The following is a 17,961-nucleotide window of genomic DNA, read 5'->3' on the forward strand; positions in this document are numbered from 1 at the left end:
TCTGATATCTGAGTTCTGACTGTAGAAAAAAATCACTTTAGTCAGTCATATTGCTTGTTTTTCTTTTAACTTTCATCTTTGTTACTTCATTTTGGCTTTTAAAATGCAACTGGAGCCTATGCTTGGTACCGGTTCTAGGGAATCTGTCCCCATCAACCTTTCCTCAGCAGGTGATTCACCATCATTATTATGGGAGGAGTCGTGTCCATCCCCCCACCCCCCCCATCCCTTAAGGACTACAGACGCATATGGGAAGGGTTTTGTAAACCTTAGGCATGTCACACAAACATGCACTCAAACATTCCTTCCTTTAGGCTTCCAGGTGGGTGGTGGCACACCCACCACCCACCTAGACTCAGACTCATAATAGGGACAAAAACCTGTTCAGTTTTCCTCCCGATTTCCTTCCTTCATTGCATTCAAAGACTAGAGCTATTTTGTTAGCAGAGATTTAGTTAAAAATGAAAGGTGGGTGAAGTTATTTTGCTACTCCACATACCCTGAGATAAATTTCACAATCCTTTTCTTTTAGTCTTGGATTTTAAACAGGTTACACAGGAATCCCAGGTGCTGAACACACCTGTTTAATTAACAATACAGCAATTTTAACAGGGTAACACAGTCCAGAGAAAAATGTTACATCAGGCAGTTGACATTTCATTTAAAATTTTTTCTTAAAACTAAAAGGTTTCATTTTAACAGATAAATTTCAAATGTACTTTTTTAAACTGATCGTTAATTAGAGCCTAAGCAATTATAAAGAAAATACACAATGATATTCAACCAGAGGTTAATTTTCTGGTCATACTGACATGTTAAAATACTTTTCTTAAAATTTTAATTTACCTGAGACTCAGTTCTCTGGTATCTTTTTGGTTAAAAGTATTTGTTAAGATAGGTGATAATTGGACTATTTTTATATTGACAACTGAAATAAAGCTATATAAACTGTCAGTGTTTTGGGACCCAGAAGCAACTTGTCAAAAAAGTACATTTTATACCCATAATATCGTTATTTTCACATGATTATCCTTTCAAGTTATCATAATGTGTTACTGGCTTCTTGTCTAAGAATTTACAGGGCCTAAGGTGAGGCTGTCATGTAAATGACTGGCATATACAAATCGAAGACTGTGTTCAGGACAAGAGAGCCACACCCACTGCCTGATGGACAGGATTCACCCATTAACCCGTCACTTTGGAGTCTGCCTAACAGGAGCAAGTCCTCCGAGTTCTGACAGCCACATACGGACAAGAAAGGCTGCTGAAACTTACTTAATTAGACTTAGAGGTACTACTGCTGTTAGTCTGTTTATAAAGATTTTCCATCATACGTTATAATTTTGTTTTTCAGGTAAAAAACTTGGTTTCAACTGTTACAGTCATAGAAGTATTTCCCCTGGGATTTCCTCCACATAGAAAAGGTACCCATATAATTATTTTTAAATAGTCTTCCTAACTTTAGGAAAACTTTGCCCTCCCTCCAACACCCCCCCACCCCCATATGAACATAACCAGATCACTTGTAATAAAGTACAGCACACAGAAATGACTGTCGGCCTCCTGTGGGGACACTGAATGCCATCCATCCCACAGGTTCACTCAACAGTCTGCATGTGTTCCTGAGGAGAAATCCGTCGAGTCCCTTTGCTGTTGTGACATCTCCAAAGCCAGCTTTTCCTGTAACAATCGTTCTGGACTTCACCCACCATGCTCATCTCATTTGGATTTCAATGCTTCCTCCCATTCAACAGCCGATTCAGAGTTCTTGGGAATTGCTGGAAATATTGATTGCATTTTACTTCGAAAGTCTTTTATCTGAAAGATGAAAAAAAATCAGTCATCAGATGTTAAAAGATGGGGAAAAGAGCCAAAGCAATGAGAGACGTACTCCGTTGCTGACCGACTGATACATCGTTGCTGTGGATACCGGGCGAAGGAAGACCAACAAAAGGTAAAGACTGTTCTCGCTGCCTTGAAAGACAATGAGACATACCTCTTGTCTTTTTCCAAGTATAAGTCTATTGGGCCTTAAATAACATAAAACTCCACTCTAAATCTGGAAGGCAACAGGCTCTAAATCGTCAGCCCTCAATGACATTTATTTCCTACCAGGAGAATGGTATGTGTTGTTGGCCTTCATATATAAAGATGCAGCTGAGAATGGGATTTCTATCTAAGTAAACACACTGAAGCCATTCAAACTTAAAGAATTTGGGGGCCAGAGGGAAGGAGTGGGGAGAAGTAACTTAGTAGGGGGTAAATAAAGAAGGAATCAATGGCAGATAGAGTAGAATGTTTTTATGTGCCAGTGTTGAAAAATCTATGTAGAGGTTTTCTCAGCAGAGGGTGATTTGGAATCCGAGAGTCAGAGCAGGAGGTTGGAAGATCCTGACATGCAGTGTCAGTCCACCTAAGTGCGCACCGCCCTGAGCGAGGGGAACACTAATTTATGGGAGGTGGATAATCTTTACCTTAGATAATACTAGATCCACACTCTTTGATTCATTCTTTTCACTGAGATGGTCCTGTTCTGAAGACAGTATTTCAGAGGCGCTACAGCACAGCACTGCAGTGTTTTCGTCAGCCACATCCCAACCGTTACTTCCCAAGGATACAGATCTCCTCAGTCAGCTTTGTGAAGCACCCTGAACTCACAGCAAAGTGTAAGTCATTCTTGGAGTGGTTTTTGAGAGTCGGCTAGTATTTTTTCTTTTTTTTTATCTTGATGCTTACTTATTTCAACTTGAAGCTGAATCCTTGTAGTGTTTCCAAATTCAGGTGGTGCATCCTGTTGGGACTTGTAAATTCCTAGTCATTTATTCCAGTCATTGTAGCACCATTTTAGCACAGACCCTGGTATCAGGTACACCTCTCTGTTCAAAGCCCAACTCCACTGCTTGGGAAATCTGCTTATTTTAAGGGGTAGTTTCCATGTGTGCAGAATGGAGATAATTACCTGCTTACAGAGTTGTGAGGATTAAGTGAGATAATGTACATAAAGCACAGCACCTGGTAGTACTCAATATATATTAGCTAGTGTCACTACAGCATCATCAAAATGTACTGTGTTCCAAGAACAAAGCTCATATGGATATAAGTATTGTGGTATGTTTGTCAAAAGCATTAATTTATAGTTATATCATTTTGGTTTAAATATTCTGATACTGGAAGACATAGAAGGTTATCCATCATATGTAGTCTGGAGGAGGTCCATGCCCACCATCTCTTTGTTTGGGTCTCAGACACCAGTCTTGAAGACACACACACACACACACACACACACATATCCACGACATGTGTGTCTCTCCCTAACCCCTCTTCCATGCAGCTCTCTAGTTTGTAGTGTGATGAAAGGTTTTCAACTAAAGGCAGTACTGTATCCCTGACTGGAAATGTAGTTCTAAATAGCAGTTCTCGAGTAGAGACTCCTGACAATTTGGCTGTCACAATCGCAGGGGATTACTGTTTGCATTGGGGGTGTGTGGGGACGTGGGGTGGTGCTAAATGTCTAGGGTGGCCAACAAAAAGAACTGCTTTGTCCAAAATCCCAAGAGTGCCCCCCTGGAAGAATCTTGCATGGGCTTTCTCAGTTGAAAGACATCTCTGGCCAGGATCTGCAACGAGCTGCTTGGTTCTTTCCCTTCACCTTTCTGGTTGAACACCTGTTACAACTGAGCCTAATGACAGAGTTTTCCAGTGGGGTATCAGACAGCCAGGGCATGAACAGAATCATTTACCATCCCACCTTCTCAGGAATCTGGAACAAGGTCAGTCGCTGAGAAGGCAGAGGCTGGGACACTCAGATGAGGCCTGGGTAGGAGAGTGCCGAGTGGCTGCTCCACTTCAGCATGGGGGCTGGTGTTCCCATTTCCTCCTCTTGGCCCCATTTTTTTTCTTTCCTCTAATTTCCTAAGTATTATTTACTTGTTTCCCAGGGTCATAAGTGAGTAACTGAACCACTAGAAGGAATCATATCTAAAAAATAGCCAACTAGGAATAGACAGGCTTCAGAGCAAGGTGAAGGAAGAGAGACAAGTGGGATAAAGAACGCCATTTAGTCCTCTTTAACTTTACGGCCGTGGAGGAGTTCAGTCAACATGGCAGAGAAGAAGGACCTTGAGCTCACCTCCTCTCACGAGCACACCAAAGCCACAACTAAGTGCAAAACCACCATGGACGAAAAGATCAGAACCTACCAGAAAAGATCTTCTACAACAAAAGATGTAAAGAAGGAACCAGAAGGAGAGGGGTAGGAATGGTGGCCTGGTAATACAGTTAAGTCCCATATCCCCAAGTGGGTGACCCACAGTCTGGAGAATAATTACATTGCATAGGTTCTCCCACAGAAGTGAGAGTTCTGAGGCCCATGTCGGGCTCCCTAGCCTGGGGTGTCCTGCACTGGGAAGACGAGCCCCCAGAGAATTTGGCTTTAAATGTCAGTGGGGCTTAATTTCAGGAGTCCCAGAGGACTAGGGAAATAGAGACTTCACTCTTAAAGGGCACACACAACATCGCGCACGTTCTGGGACCCAGGACAAAGGCAGTAATTTGGTAGGAGCCTGGGCCAGACCTACCTGCTGGTCTTGCAGAGTCTCCTGGAGAGGCAGGAGGCTACTGCAGCTCACCTTGGGGACACAGACACTGGTGGCAGCCATTCTTGGGAGCTCCTTCTACCACTTGGACACTGGTGCTGGTGGGTGCCATTGTGGAATCCTCCCTCTAGCTCATTAGTGCCAAGACCTGACCCAGTGCTGGGATGCCTCAGGCCAAGCAACTAACTGGGTTGGGGACACAGCCCCACCCATCAGCAGACAGCTGCCTTAAGACCTCGTGAGCCCAGCTGCCTTTAGACATGGCCCTGTCCACCACAGGGTCCAAGACCCAGCCCCACCTACCAGTGGGAAGGCACCAGCTCCAGTATCTCCTGGGCCTGCCCCAGCCCTCCAGGAAGCCTGCTCTAGCCTCTGGACCAGCCTCCCCACCAGCAGGCCAACACAAGCTTTGGGACACCCTGGACCCTGTACCCAACTGTGTCAGGAACACCCCCCACCCAACCAGCCATCTGACACCAGCTCTAAGACCCTTGGGCCCTGTCACCAGCCTCCAGGACCAGGCTCTGCCTGCCAGTAGTCTAGCACTAACGCCAGGACCTGGCTTCATCCACCAGGGGGCAGACAACAGCCCCAGAATCTTCTGTACCCTGACTCCACACACCAGTGAGCCAGCACTAGCCCCAGGGCCCCCTGAGGTTCTGCAGTCAGCTGCCTCGTGACCCGGCCCTGTCAACCAGCAGTTGGCAGCTTCCGCACAAGGCAGGGTCTGGCACCCAACTGGACTGGGGGCCAACCAAACCTACCAGACCACCCACACAGTCAGCCTGTCACAAGAGAAGGACCAACCATAGGGGGAACTCCTAGAGCATACAGCTTGGGTGATAAGAGGGAATTGTGTTGCTGGGACACAGGGTGTCTCCTACAAGAAGGCCACTTCTCCAAGGTCTGGAAACGTAACTAACCTACCATATACATTAAAACAACAAAACAAAACAAAAAACAGGCAAAATGAGGTGACAGAGGAACATGCTCCAGACAAAGGAACAAGGTAAAACCTCAGAAGAAGAATGGAGACGGGCAATCTACCCAAGAAAGTGTTCAGGGTAGTGATTGTGGAGGTGAACAAAGAACTCGGGAGAAGAATGGATGCATAGAGCAAGAAGTCAGAAGTTTTTAACAAAGAGAAAATAAAGAACAACCAGAGATGAAGACTACAATAACTGAAAAAATATACTAGAAGGAATCAACAGTTGACTGAATGATACAGAGGAACAGATCAGTGAGCTGGAAGACAGAAAAGACCTAGTGGAAATGACTGATGCTGAACACAAAAAAGAATGAAAAGAAATGAAGGCAGTTTAACGTCTCTGACCAGAGACGTTATCAGTATGTTTTTAGAGAGTGATACAATTAACATCACTGTGTGAAGCTGTTAGAGCTTAAAACTGATCAAGCGTTCGTTATACAACTTATGATTGTTGTTGTCATTTACATTTTGCTCCGTTAGGTTTTTGTGCCAACCCTGTGTATATTACAAACGTAAAATTTTCAAAAACGATGCATCATGAAATTTTGAGTGAAGAAAAATTTTTTGGTGAATTTTATGCAGATACTTTCTCTGAGCAACATGTCAACTGGTGTCTCAGCAAATGATAGCTCTTCAGAATACAGTTCTGATTCAGATGATGTGAATATAAGACCAAATAAAGACAAAAAACCTTAGTGATTGATTCTGATACAGAAAGTGAAAATAGAACTCACGGTGCTGGAGAATGCTCCTTTGCTACTACAAAAGAGTGGACTGAAGACAACATTTCATGAAGATTAGAAGACTTTACAGGTGTGTCAGGTTTAACTACTGAATGTAATAACCCGCAAAGTGTTAGTGAAATAATAACAATTACTTTTTGGCCAGCCAAAATAAAAATTGCTGGCCACAGGCATTAGTTTCTGCAAAAATCCCCCAGTCACACACTAATATTCACATTATAGGGGTCCCTGAAGGAAAAGAGAGAGAAAGGGGCTGAGAACATATGTGAAGACATAATAGCTGAGAACTTCCCTGACCTGGGAAAGTAAACAGCCATAGACATCCAGAGAGTCCCATAAAGGATTAACCCAAAGAGAAACACACCAAGACACACAAAATGGCAAAAATTAAAGGTAAAGAGAGAATATTAAAAACAGCAAGGGAAAAGCAACAAATAACATACAAGGGAACTCCCATAAGGCTATCAGCTGACTTTTCAGCAGAAACTCTGCAGGCCAGAAAAGAGTGACACCATATATTTAAAGTGATGAAAGGGAAAAACCTACAACCAGGAATACTCTACCCAGCAAGACTCTTGTGTAGGTTTGATAGATCAAAAGCTTTACAGACAAGCAAAAGCTAAGAGTTCAGCACCACCAAACCAGTTTTACAGGAAATGTTAAAGTAACTTTTCTAAGCGAAAAAGAAAATGCCATAACTAGAAACATGAAAATTACAAACTGAAAAGCTCAATGGTAAAAAAGCAAACACGCCGTAAAGATAGGAAGTCATCCACACACAAAGCTAGTAGGAAGGTTAAAAAACAAAAGTAGTAAAATCATCTGTATTCACAATAAGCAGTTAAGGGATACACAAAACAATTAGATGTAAAATATGATGTCAAAAACAGTAATTGTGAGCGAAGGAGAGTAGAAATGCAGGGTTATTAAAATGCATTTGAAATTAAGAGATCAACTTAAAACAAATATATATGTAATTCATATATATATAAAACTATATATATATACATATATATATATATAAAACTATGTATATATATATCTCTCACTATATAAAAACCTCATGGTAACCAAAAACCAAAATATCTATAATAGATATACACATACACAAAAAGGAATCCAAACATAACACTAAAGATGGTCTTTTTTTTTCCCTTCTTTTGTGACTTGATGACTTACAAAAACAACTTCCAAATAATTGACAAAATGTCAAAAGTACATATCAATAATTACCTTAAATGTAAATGGAAGTGTTCCAATTAAAAATCAGAGTGCCTGAATGGATACAAAAACAAGACCCATATATGTGCTGCCTACATGAGATCTGAAGACACACAGACTGAAGGTGAGGGGATGAAAAAAGATATTCCATGCAAATAGAAATCAAAAGAAAACCAAGGTAGCAATACTTACATCAGACAAAATAGACTTTGAAATAAAGGCTGTTACAAGAAACAAGGGCACTGCATAATGATCAAGGGATCAGTCCAAGAAAAAGATATAACAATTGTAAATATATATGCACCCAACATAGGAGCACTTAAACACATAAAGCAAATATTAATGGACATAAAGGGAGAAACTGAGAGTAACACAATAATAGTAGGGGACTTTAACACCCCATTTACATCAATGGACAGATCATCTAGACAGAAAATCAATAAGGAAACACTAGCCTTAAATGATACATTAGACCAGATGAACTTAATTGATATGCACAGAACATTCCATCCAAAAGCAGCAGAATACATATTCCTTTAAAGTGCACATGGATCGGGATAGATCACGTTTCCACAAAACAAGCCCTGGTAAATTTAAGAAAGTTGAAATGATGTCAATCATCTTTTCCGATATGAACACTATGATACTAGAAATCAACTACAAAAACTGCAGAAAACAAAAACACATGGGGGCTAAACGATATACTACTAAACAACCAAACACTAAACAACCAATGGATCACTGAAGAAATCAAAAGTAAATTAAAAAATACCTAGACACAAATGAATACTAAAACACAATGATCCAAAACCTATGGGATGCAGCAAATGTAGTTCTAAGAGGGAAGTTTATAGTGATATAGCTTACCTTAGGAAACAAGAAAAATATCAAATAAACAACCTAACCTTACACCAAAAGGAACTAGAGAAAGAAGAACAAACAAAACCCAAAGTTAGCAGAAGGAAATAAATCATAAAGGTCAGAGCAGAAATAAATGAAATAGAGCCAAAACAAAAATCAAACAAAAAACCCCAGGGAAAAAGCTGACAGTATTTCCTCTAAGATCAGGAACAAGACAAGGATGTCCACTCTCACCACTTTTACTCAACATAGTACTGGAAGTCCTAGCCACAGCAATCAGAGAGGAAAAACAAATAAAAAGAATACAAATCGGAAAGGAAGAAGTAAAACTGTCACTGTTTGTAGATGATACTATACATAAAAAAAATCCTACAGATGCCACCAGAAAACTACTAGAACTCATCAATGAATTTAGTAAAGTTGCAGGATACAACATTAATATACAGAAATCTGTTGCATTTCTGTACACTAACAATGAACTATAAGAGAAATTGAGGAAACAATCCCATTTACCACTGCATCAAAAAGAATAAAATGCCAATGAATAAACCTACCTAAGAAGGTAGACCTGTACTTGGAAAACTATGGCAGTGAGGAAAGAAACTGAAGACAACACCAACAGATGGAAAGATATACCATGTTCATGGGTTGGAAGAGTTAATATTGTTAAAATGACCATACTACACAAGGCAATCTACAGACTCAATGCAATCCCTATCAAGATAGCCATGGCATTTTTTCACAGAACTTGAACAAATAACTTCAAAATTTGTATGGAAACACAAAGGATCCCAGATAGCCAAAGCAATCTTGAGAAAGAAGAACAGAGCTGGCGGAATCGCACTCCCTGTCTTCAGACTATACTACAAAGCTACAGTAATTAAAACAGTATGGTACTGACACAAAAACAGACACATAGATCAATGGAACAGAGAGCCCAGAAATAAACCCATGCACCTATGGTCAATTAATCTATAACAAAGGAGGAAAAATATACAGCGGAGAAAAGGCAGCCTCTTCAATAAGTGGTGCTGGGAAAATTGGACAGCTACAAGTAAAAGAATGAAATTAGAACATTCTCTAACACCATACACAAAAATTTAAAAATGGATTAAAGACCTAAGTGTAAGACTGGAAACTATAAAACTCCTAGAGGCAAACACAGGCAGAAAATTCTTTGACATAGCTGTCTCCTGAAGCAAATGAAATGAAGGCAAAAATAAACAAATGAGACCTAGTTAAACTTAAAAGGTTTTGTACAACAAAGGAAACAATCAACAAAACAAAAAGACAACCTACTGAATGGGAGAAGATATTTGCAAATAATATGACCGATACAGGGTTAATATCCAACAAATATCAACAGCTCATACAATTCAAAATTTAAAACCCAATTAAAAAATGGGCAGAAGAACTGAATAGACATTTTTTCAAAAGGACATGCAGATGGCCAACAGGCACATGAAAAGATGCTCAACGTCCCTAATCATCAAGGAAATGCAAATCAAAACTACAATGAGGTATCACTTCACCCCTGTCAGAATGGCTATCCTCAAAAAGGACACAAATAACAAATGTTGGTGAGGATGTGGAGAAAAGGGAACCCTTGTACTCTGTTGGTGAGAATGTAAATTGGTGTAGCCACTGTGCAAAAAAGGATGGCGGTTTCTCAAAAAACTGAAAATAGAAGAATCATATAACCCAGCAATTCCATTCCTGGGCATATATCTGAAAAAAACAAAAACATTAATTCGAAAAGATACATGCACGCCAATGTTCACAGCAGCATTATTTATAACTGCCAAGATGTGGAAGCAACCTAAGTGTCCATCAACAGATGACTGGATAAACATGATGTGGTGTATACACACAATGGAATACCAATCAGTCATAAAAAGGAATGAAATCTTGCCATTTGCAACAACATGGATGGACTTGGAAGGCATTATGCTAAGTGAAGTCAGTCCAACAGAGAAAGACAAATCCTGTATGATATCACTTATATGTGGAATCTAAAAAATACAACAAACTAGTGAATATAACAAAAAAGAAAACAGACTCAGATACAGAAACCAGTGGTTACCACTGGGGAGAGGGAAGGGGGGAGGAGCAACATAAGGGTAGGGGATTAAGAGGTGCAAACTATTATGTATAAAATAAGCTATAAGGATATATTCTACAACACAGGGTATATGGCCAATATTTTAGAACTGTAAACGGAGTATAACCTTGAAAATTTTTGAATCATTATATCGTATGCCTGTTACTTATATAATATTGTACATCAACTACACTTCAATGAAAAAAATTTTTTTAATTTTACACATGTGGGAATGGAAACCCAGAGTCTTTACTTATACCCTACTTATAAACAGGGCCTCAAGTTGCTTTCAACAGTAGGGCTCATAGAAAATTTTAAAGCTTGTACTATTTGTAGTATATGGATAGTAAACGAAAACCTTCAGTTTTTTCCACCTGTTTCAGTTGCTGAGATGCAGATCAGAAGTGCTGGTCTTACCAGTGATACTCTAGTACAGGCCAACAGAACATTCCCCTGCTTAAAAATGTGCTTGACAAAAGATTTAGGGATTGAGTACATTTAAGCAAAAATCATTATAAAATAAATGTACTGAATTCCACAATAATAATTACAGCTATTGCCACAGAACCATCCCCCTAACCTAAAACCCCAAAAGTTTGGTGAAGATGGGGCATGCTGGGAACCTGAGTCTCCATCTAGCAACTCAGCTTTACTCTGAAGCATTTTCCAAATTCTGGGACCTCTTCTCTGCAGTCCTCCTCTTTCCTCTTTCATCTCTGACCAGGGAGAATTTTTCCATGATTATGGACCACAAACCTACCTTTCTAAACAGGGCCACTCTGTACTGCACAACTCCAGGGGCTGCTCTCCACAAAGACTAAGACACGAATGGCACTCCCTAGGCAATGAGCCCACTGCTCCAACAACCGCATCCTTAAGTCCCAATGTTTGTGTCCAACAGTGCTGGGTTGTAATATTATCAGAAGCTACCACTCTCCAAGGCAGCAGTTCTCAAAGAGTGTTATGACAATTGGAAAATGTATTACAAGTAATTTGTCACTAACATGGACATTCTGATTGACTTTTTAGATATTAAAATAGATTCAAGATCATGTCTCCAATAATGTTTACTACTCTCATTCACACCTCAACAGCTTTTTAAAGGGCGATTTAGCCGGTATGCCAGGAGTGAAACATGGGATATGCTATACATTTACCATGCATGTCTTGGCAAGGAAAAAAACAACACGAAAACTTCTGGTCTAAAATATAGTGTGCTGAAAAATTACTTAAAAGCTGAGGCTATGCCCCCAATTTAATTTGAGAAAACCCTTACAGCATTTATTCTAATAAATAGACAGCTATTGGAATTAAACGCTTCAAGTTTTAGGGCTTCCCTGGTGGTGCAATGGTTGAGAGTCCGCCTGTCGATGCAGGGGACACGGGTTCGTGCCCCGGTCCGGGAGGATCCCACATGCCGCGGAGCAGCTGGGCCTGTGAGCCGTGGCCGCTGAGCCTGCGCGTCCGGAGCCTGTGCTCCGCAACGGGAGAGGCCACAGCAGTGAGAGGCCCGCGTACCGCAAAAAAAAAAAAAAAAAAAAAAAAGCTTGAAGTTTTAAAACGTCTTTGCCATTGACTAGCTCATTTAGCTTCAGTTTTCTCACTTGCAGGTACAGGACTGTTGCCAGCCTCAGTGCTGAGGTTAGAATAATGAAAGCTTTATAGGACCAACTGATGAGAAAGCCTTTGGATATGTCAATAATTACAGTGCCAACGGTCATTTTGAAGAACCAGGAAATTCAGCTTCTTCATAAAACAGAATAAGACTATAAATGTTCCCTGAACAGGAATAACAGTGTCTGCCATTTGAGATCACCTATGTGCCGGACACTACACCAAGCAGTAGGCTTTTATTCAGTCTTCACAATTCTGTGTGGCAGAAATGAGGACCACCACTTCACATATGAGAAACCAGAGGTCAGAGAGGTTAACCCACCCACGGTGATCTGGTTTACGAGTACGATGGCCTGACTGATATCCAGGCTCTTTCCCCACAACCACCCTGGTTCTGTGACCTGGAAAGACAGGGCACCTCTACAAGCTCTACGCCTGTGCCAGCTTTCAATACAAATGACTTAAAAAGCCTATAGTGTGTGTCTCTTGTGATGGTGACCGTGTTACTGAGAATGCTAAATGGCAGATTATTACCAGTACTCACCGATGGCCAGTACTCGTCTGCTTCTGGATACAGGGGGCTATACTTCTCTACCCTCCTGAAGTTAGGTAACCATCTAACTAATTCTGGCTAATGAAACATGAGGAAGAGAGATGTGTGTCACTTCCAAGGTGGAAGCACATTATTGCAAGTGTTCAATTCTCCAGGCCTCTCTTCCCTTTCCATAGCAATCATGGAAACCTGTGTTGCTGCAGTGGCGCCTCAAGATCAAAGAAACTTGAGGTATGAAGCCAGCCTGTGGAGGGCAGCTTCCCTAGAAAGTTGTGTAAACCCAGTGAATTTTAGAAGAGAAATAAACCTTTGTTATTATTATTTTTTTTTGCGGTACGCGGGCCTCTCACTGTTGTGGCCTCTCCCGTTGCGGAGCACAGGCTCCGGACGCGCAGGCTCAGCGGCCATGGCTCACGGGCCCAGCCGCTCCGCGGCATGTGGGATCTTCCCGGACCGGGACACAAACCTGCGTCCCCTACATCGGCAGGCGGACTCTCAACCACTGCACCACCAGGGAAGCCCAAACTTTTCTTATTTTAAGCCACACAGCTGGAGATTATTTTTTACTATAGTATAACCCAGCCTATCCTGACTGAAGTAGCTGGTGAAGAGAATTACAAAACAGACATAAGGCAGGCTCTGATCTCCTTCAATATTACATTAAATTTGGCTGAAACATGGCTGAATAAAAATTCAAGGGCTGGACAAAGGGGAAGAGAAACTTGGTGCAATTAAGCTTAAAAAGGTTTTAGAACCACCTGGAACAATCAAAGCACCACTTTTGCCACCTTCAGGGAGCTCAGCACATCGATTAATCCCACAATATGACACAGCTTCCTGGGTAATCAGAACATTTTGATATTTTCAATGAAATAGTATGGTTCAATGAAATAATAGGGGAGCTCTGATCAGCACAGTTAAGGGTCAGTTTTGGGGGGTGGACCACTGTCCTATGTCTACTTGATAAAACTAAATAAGCAGGACTGGCTTAATTTAGAAAGCAGATGCTAGGGGCTTCCCTGGTGGCGCAGTGGTTAAGAATCCGCCTGCCAATGCAGGGGACACGGGTTCAAGCCCTGGTCCGGGAAGATCCCACATGCCGCAGAGCAGCTAAGCCTGTGCGCCACAGCTATGGAGGCTGCGCTCTAGAGCCCGCAAACCACAACTACTGAGCCCGTGTGCCACAACTACTGAAGGCCGCACACCTAGAGCCCGTGCTCTGCAACAAGAGAAGCCACCGCAATGAGAAGCCCGTGCACCACAATGAAGAGTAGCCCCCGCTTGCAGCAACTAGAGAAAAGCCCACGCGCAACGAATACCCAATGCAGCCAAAAAAAAAAAAAAAAGAAAGCAGATACTAGTACGTTTCAATTTTGATTAGGCCTATTGATATCCACATCAAACCTGAGATATGTTTGAACATACCATATCATTTATTTAATATTCAATTGAATAGGAAGGCTAAGATTCTCATTTCCTAAGTTATTAGTACCATTATTTAGGTAAAGGTCAGACGAGCATCTTTACTTTCTCCTAAACCTTCAATGTATCACATCCATACAGTATAGAATCTGTAGTAAAGTCAACTGATTTAGGAATAAAAAGCGAACATGTAACTTTCTGAGAAATACAATCCCTGAAGTACTCATTAAAATGGCCAAATTTTATGACAGTGACTAACAACAGGGCACAATTCAAAAGCAAAATCTTTCCGTTAATGTGAAGTAAACTGAGCAACAGAGATGACCCTGGAGTGTCTTAGGGCCAGGGCACACTCTGCAGGTAAGACTCAGCCCAATAAGAACAATTTATAATGTGCTTCTTGATTTAATGTGCTAACAGGTCAGGTTCTCAGAGGCAGTTCTAAAATTATTTCAGTCAGACTTTATTTTTAGTAACTGTTACCACCTCTCTCAGGCCTCTTTCTGAAGCTTTATATTTTACTGCCTTAAATACTTTATAATAGCTACCAACTAAATCACTATTATTTTCATTTTTTACTTAATGATCCTGCTTCACTGGTCCATATACATGAGCATGCACACACACACAAGCACACACAGGACCGGCTTCCAGCTCCCATTTTATGATGCCTTTTTGAAAGCCTGGCTGATAGGCTGTCATAGGGCAATGAACACAGCTGATGGCTCCATTACAGAAAATGCTTCTGTGTATATGTTTATTTTTACATTGTACAGGAAGTTACAACGTCAAAAAAATAGTATATAAATGAACACAGGTATAAGTCACCCAGAACAAAAGAATGAACCTGTACTTAATGAAAAGAATCAGAATTTCTGTAACACAACACCCACATCCTACATTTTTTTGTACAAGTGGCAACTATATACACACACACACACACACACACACACACACACACACACAGGGTGAGGACCGGTACACCAGTGGTACGAAAACACCTTCTTTGATGCAGTCACTTAGGAATTGTTTAAAAAAAAAAAGTATAATTCAGCATCTGGATGCTAAATAAAAGAGCTGGGGGGGATCTAAATAAATAGGGGAGTCACTCTACCCCCTTCCCTGTTTCCAACTTTTAGGAATTCAAGTTTATTCAAAAACTGGACATACACAACTCCATAACTACTCTCTTTTCTTCAATAACTTCAGAATGGTAGTTTTAAACAACTTTAAAACTTAAGCTCCTTTTGAATTTCCCAAAGTGTTTTTGCACTCTTCTGCAGATGGGTCTCTTCTTCAGGGGCCAACTTTACTTTTTATAAGGTTGGTAATACCACTCCCTCCCAGGATACAAGGAACACTGAGGAATACTTCTTCATTTATTCCATAGAGACCCTTAATTCTGGTGGAAACTGGATGCACTCTCCTAAGATTCTTCACAATACTTTCTGTTAAGTCAGCTACAGACAGGCCAATGGCCCAAGAAGTACAACCTTTCATTTTAATAATCTCATAGGCACTAGCAACCACATCTTTGTGCACATTTTTCCACTGCTCAGGATCTTTATCAGTTCCTATATCTACGTTCAGATCCTTCAGAGGGACACCAGCGATGTTCACTCCACTCCACACAGGAACACTTGAGTCTCCATGCTCTCCAAGGATCCACCCATGACAGCTTTCAGAATGGATACCAAGCCTCTGCCCGATCAAGAAACGGAAACGGGCAGTGTCCAGATTACAACCACTTCCAATAATACGGTTTTGGGGAAATCCACTCAACTTCCAGGCTACGTAAGTTAAGATATCCACTGGATTGGAAACAACAATCAGTTTGCAGCGAGGACTGTACTGAACAATACTGGAAATCATTAACTTAAAGATGGCCAAATTTCGCTGGACTAAATTAAGGCGTGTTTCTTTTTCCTGGCGTGCACCTGCTGTGATAATCACGAGGTTGGAGTTTGCAGTGACAAGGTAATCTTTGCCGGAAATAATATTGGGCATTTTCACAAAAGGGCTGCCATGCTGAAGATCCACTGTCTCACCCTTCAGTCTGCTTCCATCAACATCCACCAAGGCAAGTTCATCACTCAAGCCTTTTAACAGGATGCTGATAGCACAGGCCATGCCAACCGATCCAGTTCCTACAATGGAGATCTTATTGCAACGAACGGGCTCCTCTGAGGGGAAATTCTTCATACGCTCACACTTGACCGTAGCCATCTTGGACGCGGGGGCGATGGGCCAGGTGCCCCTGTGGGCGATGCCTGCCGGCTGGCAGGGACTCAACACCATTCCCGGGCACAGGCAATTCGCTCTCACAGCGCCCACTCTCTGGCTGGCCCGCTGCATTCCCACAGCCCAGCTCATGGCTACTCACTCGAGAGGTGAAGGAAGAGAGATAGGAAGAAAGCAGCAGGCAGCCTTACAAGCTCAAAAGCAGAGAGCTGTGACCCTTGGCCGTTTGCTCAGCCCGTTACTGCGGCTGCGCAAGGCCGGGACCTTTGGACGGGGCCTGCTACTGCGGCTGCGCAAGGCAAGCCCAGCTCTCGTGGCCTCAAACGGGCCTCCGCAAAGTACTTCACGTCTGATCTGATTGCGGGGAGGGGGACGACGACGACGACGACGACGACGCGGAAGGGCTCCTCTCGCAAATGAATTCTGGAGTTAAAATTTTAAGAACTCGAATTCTCTCCACTACTTAGCATGTATAATGAGACAACCCAGATCCTTGGGATTACTGATGTTCTGTTTTCACTACATATGCCAAGTAAAAACATTTCCATTCAGTACAGATGAAAATAAGGTTAAATTTTCTTAACTGTATCCCTGCCAGGAATAACCAGGTGCGTATCCTTTGTCTCCCAATGGCCTCCTGCACCATTTCCCTGCATCCGTTGGAAAAGTGGGACTCCTGTTTCCCGTTGTATCCAGTTCGAGAACCTTACGCTTGGAAAGGCTTCCGCTGCCTTTATGTCAGTCACGACCGTGACTGCGGAAGTCGTAGGATCCTGACGACAAGGGGCAGGAGCCGACCGTGAGCTAGTCAAACAGTCGCGACAAAGGAAAGCTCCTAATTGAGAGTCCTGATCGAAAACGACTTCTCGAGTAGAAAGATGGTGATGATGTAGCCTGATATCAGCATGAAGATATATCTTCTACGTCCTTAAAATGGCAAATTTTGGCCAACTGCACAAACCAGATTATTGATTAAAGTACTAAAATATTAGCTAGTGCAATATGGCACCAGTGTACCTTACTTTCCTCTGAGTTCTTCTGGTCAGTATTATGAATGTCCTTTCAAATTTCTAAGGAAATAAAAACTTTACATCTGATACATATATGTTTTATATATATATATATATATATACACACACACACACACATATACACACGCCCTTAAACCCAATAAACTATAAAAGTCCAAACAAAAATAACAGTACTTTCTCCTCACTTATATAAACAGAACTCTGACCATGTAATGATTCCTCAAAGCTTTCCTCTCATTCCAAGAAAGCAGTATGTTCTCCCCTAACGGAGCTCTTGGTACATGCCGCCTCCTCACAGGCAGGAAAAAAAATTGTATATGTATATATATGTGTGTGTGTGTGTGTGTGTGTACACATATATATTCCATTTTAGAATACCAAATCTTGACAAAATGAATATTTTACATTCAGGACTTGAAAAGCTATTCTCATTCTTTCTGCCACTGAGCTGCAGTCCAGGAAGAGAGCAACAGTAAGCAAAGGAGTTGGTGAGAGGTGAGAAAAGTGTGGCAACAGTGGAGATCCTGCAATCCTGTTTCAGTGTGACTTGGTGGCACCCTGTTTAGATGGTACAGTACAAGCTCCGTGTCA

At 41.6% G+C, this 17,961-nt stretch overlaps 2 protein-coding genes across 2 annotated transcripts in view; both read right to left on the bottom strand.

Annotated features, from left to right (window-relative positions):
* Positions 1 to 411: 411 nt before the first annotated feature.
* The window catches only part of TMEM242 (transmembrane protein 242), a 47,269-nt gene continuing 29,719 nt past the window's right edge, over positions 412 to 17,961 (bottom strand). The window contains exon 4 of the mRNA XM_029224124.1: positions 412 to 1,818. Coding sequence (XP_029079957.1) covers positions 1,720 to 1,818 — 99 coding nt within the window. The 3' untranslated portion in view covers positions 412 to 1,719. The remainder of the gene's footprint in view (positions 1,819 to 17,961) is intronic.
* On the bottom strand, positions 15,349 to 16,340 carry LOC114896190 (L-lactate dehydrogenase A-like 6B). Its single transcript, XM_029224123.1, has 2 exons — positions 16,083 to 16,340; positions 15,349 to 15,911 (listed from the first exon to the last, which is right to left on the bottom strand). The coding sequence occupies exons 1-2, from the start codon at positions 16,322 to 16,324 to the stop codon at positions 15,395 to 15,397; spliced, it is 759 nt and encodes a 252-aa protein (XP_029079956.1). The 5' UTR covers positions 16,325 to 16,340; the 3' UTR covers positions 15,349 to 15,394.

Source organism: Monodon monoceros, unplaced genomic scaffold, assembly GCF_005190385.1.
Source record: "Monodon monoceros isolate NGI ecotype Baffin Bay Population unplaced genomic scaffold, NGI_Narwhal_1 Super_Scaffold_15, whole genome shotgun sequence".
NCBI classification, from domain to species: domain Eukaryota; kingdom Metazoa; phylum Chordata; class Mammalia; order Artiodactyla; family Monodontidae; genus Monodon; species Monodon monoceros.

What these genes read in the sequence shown, in the direction of transcription:
- LOC114896190 (XM_029224123.1), bottom strand. Translation starts at nt 16,324, where the DNA reads ATGGCTACGGTCAAGTGTGAGCGTATGAAGAATTTCCCCTCAGAGGAG. An exon ending in CCCAATATTATTTCCGGCAA is followed by an intron (nt 15,912 to 16,082) that starts AGATTACCTTGT and finishes TGTTTCCAATCC; the next exon opens with AGTGGATATCTTAACTTACG.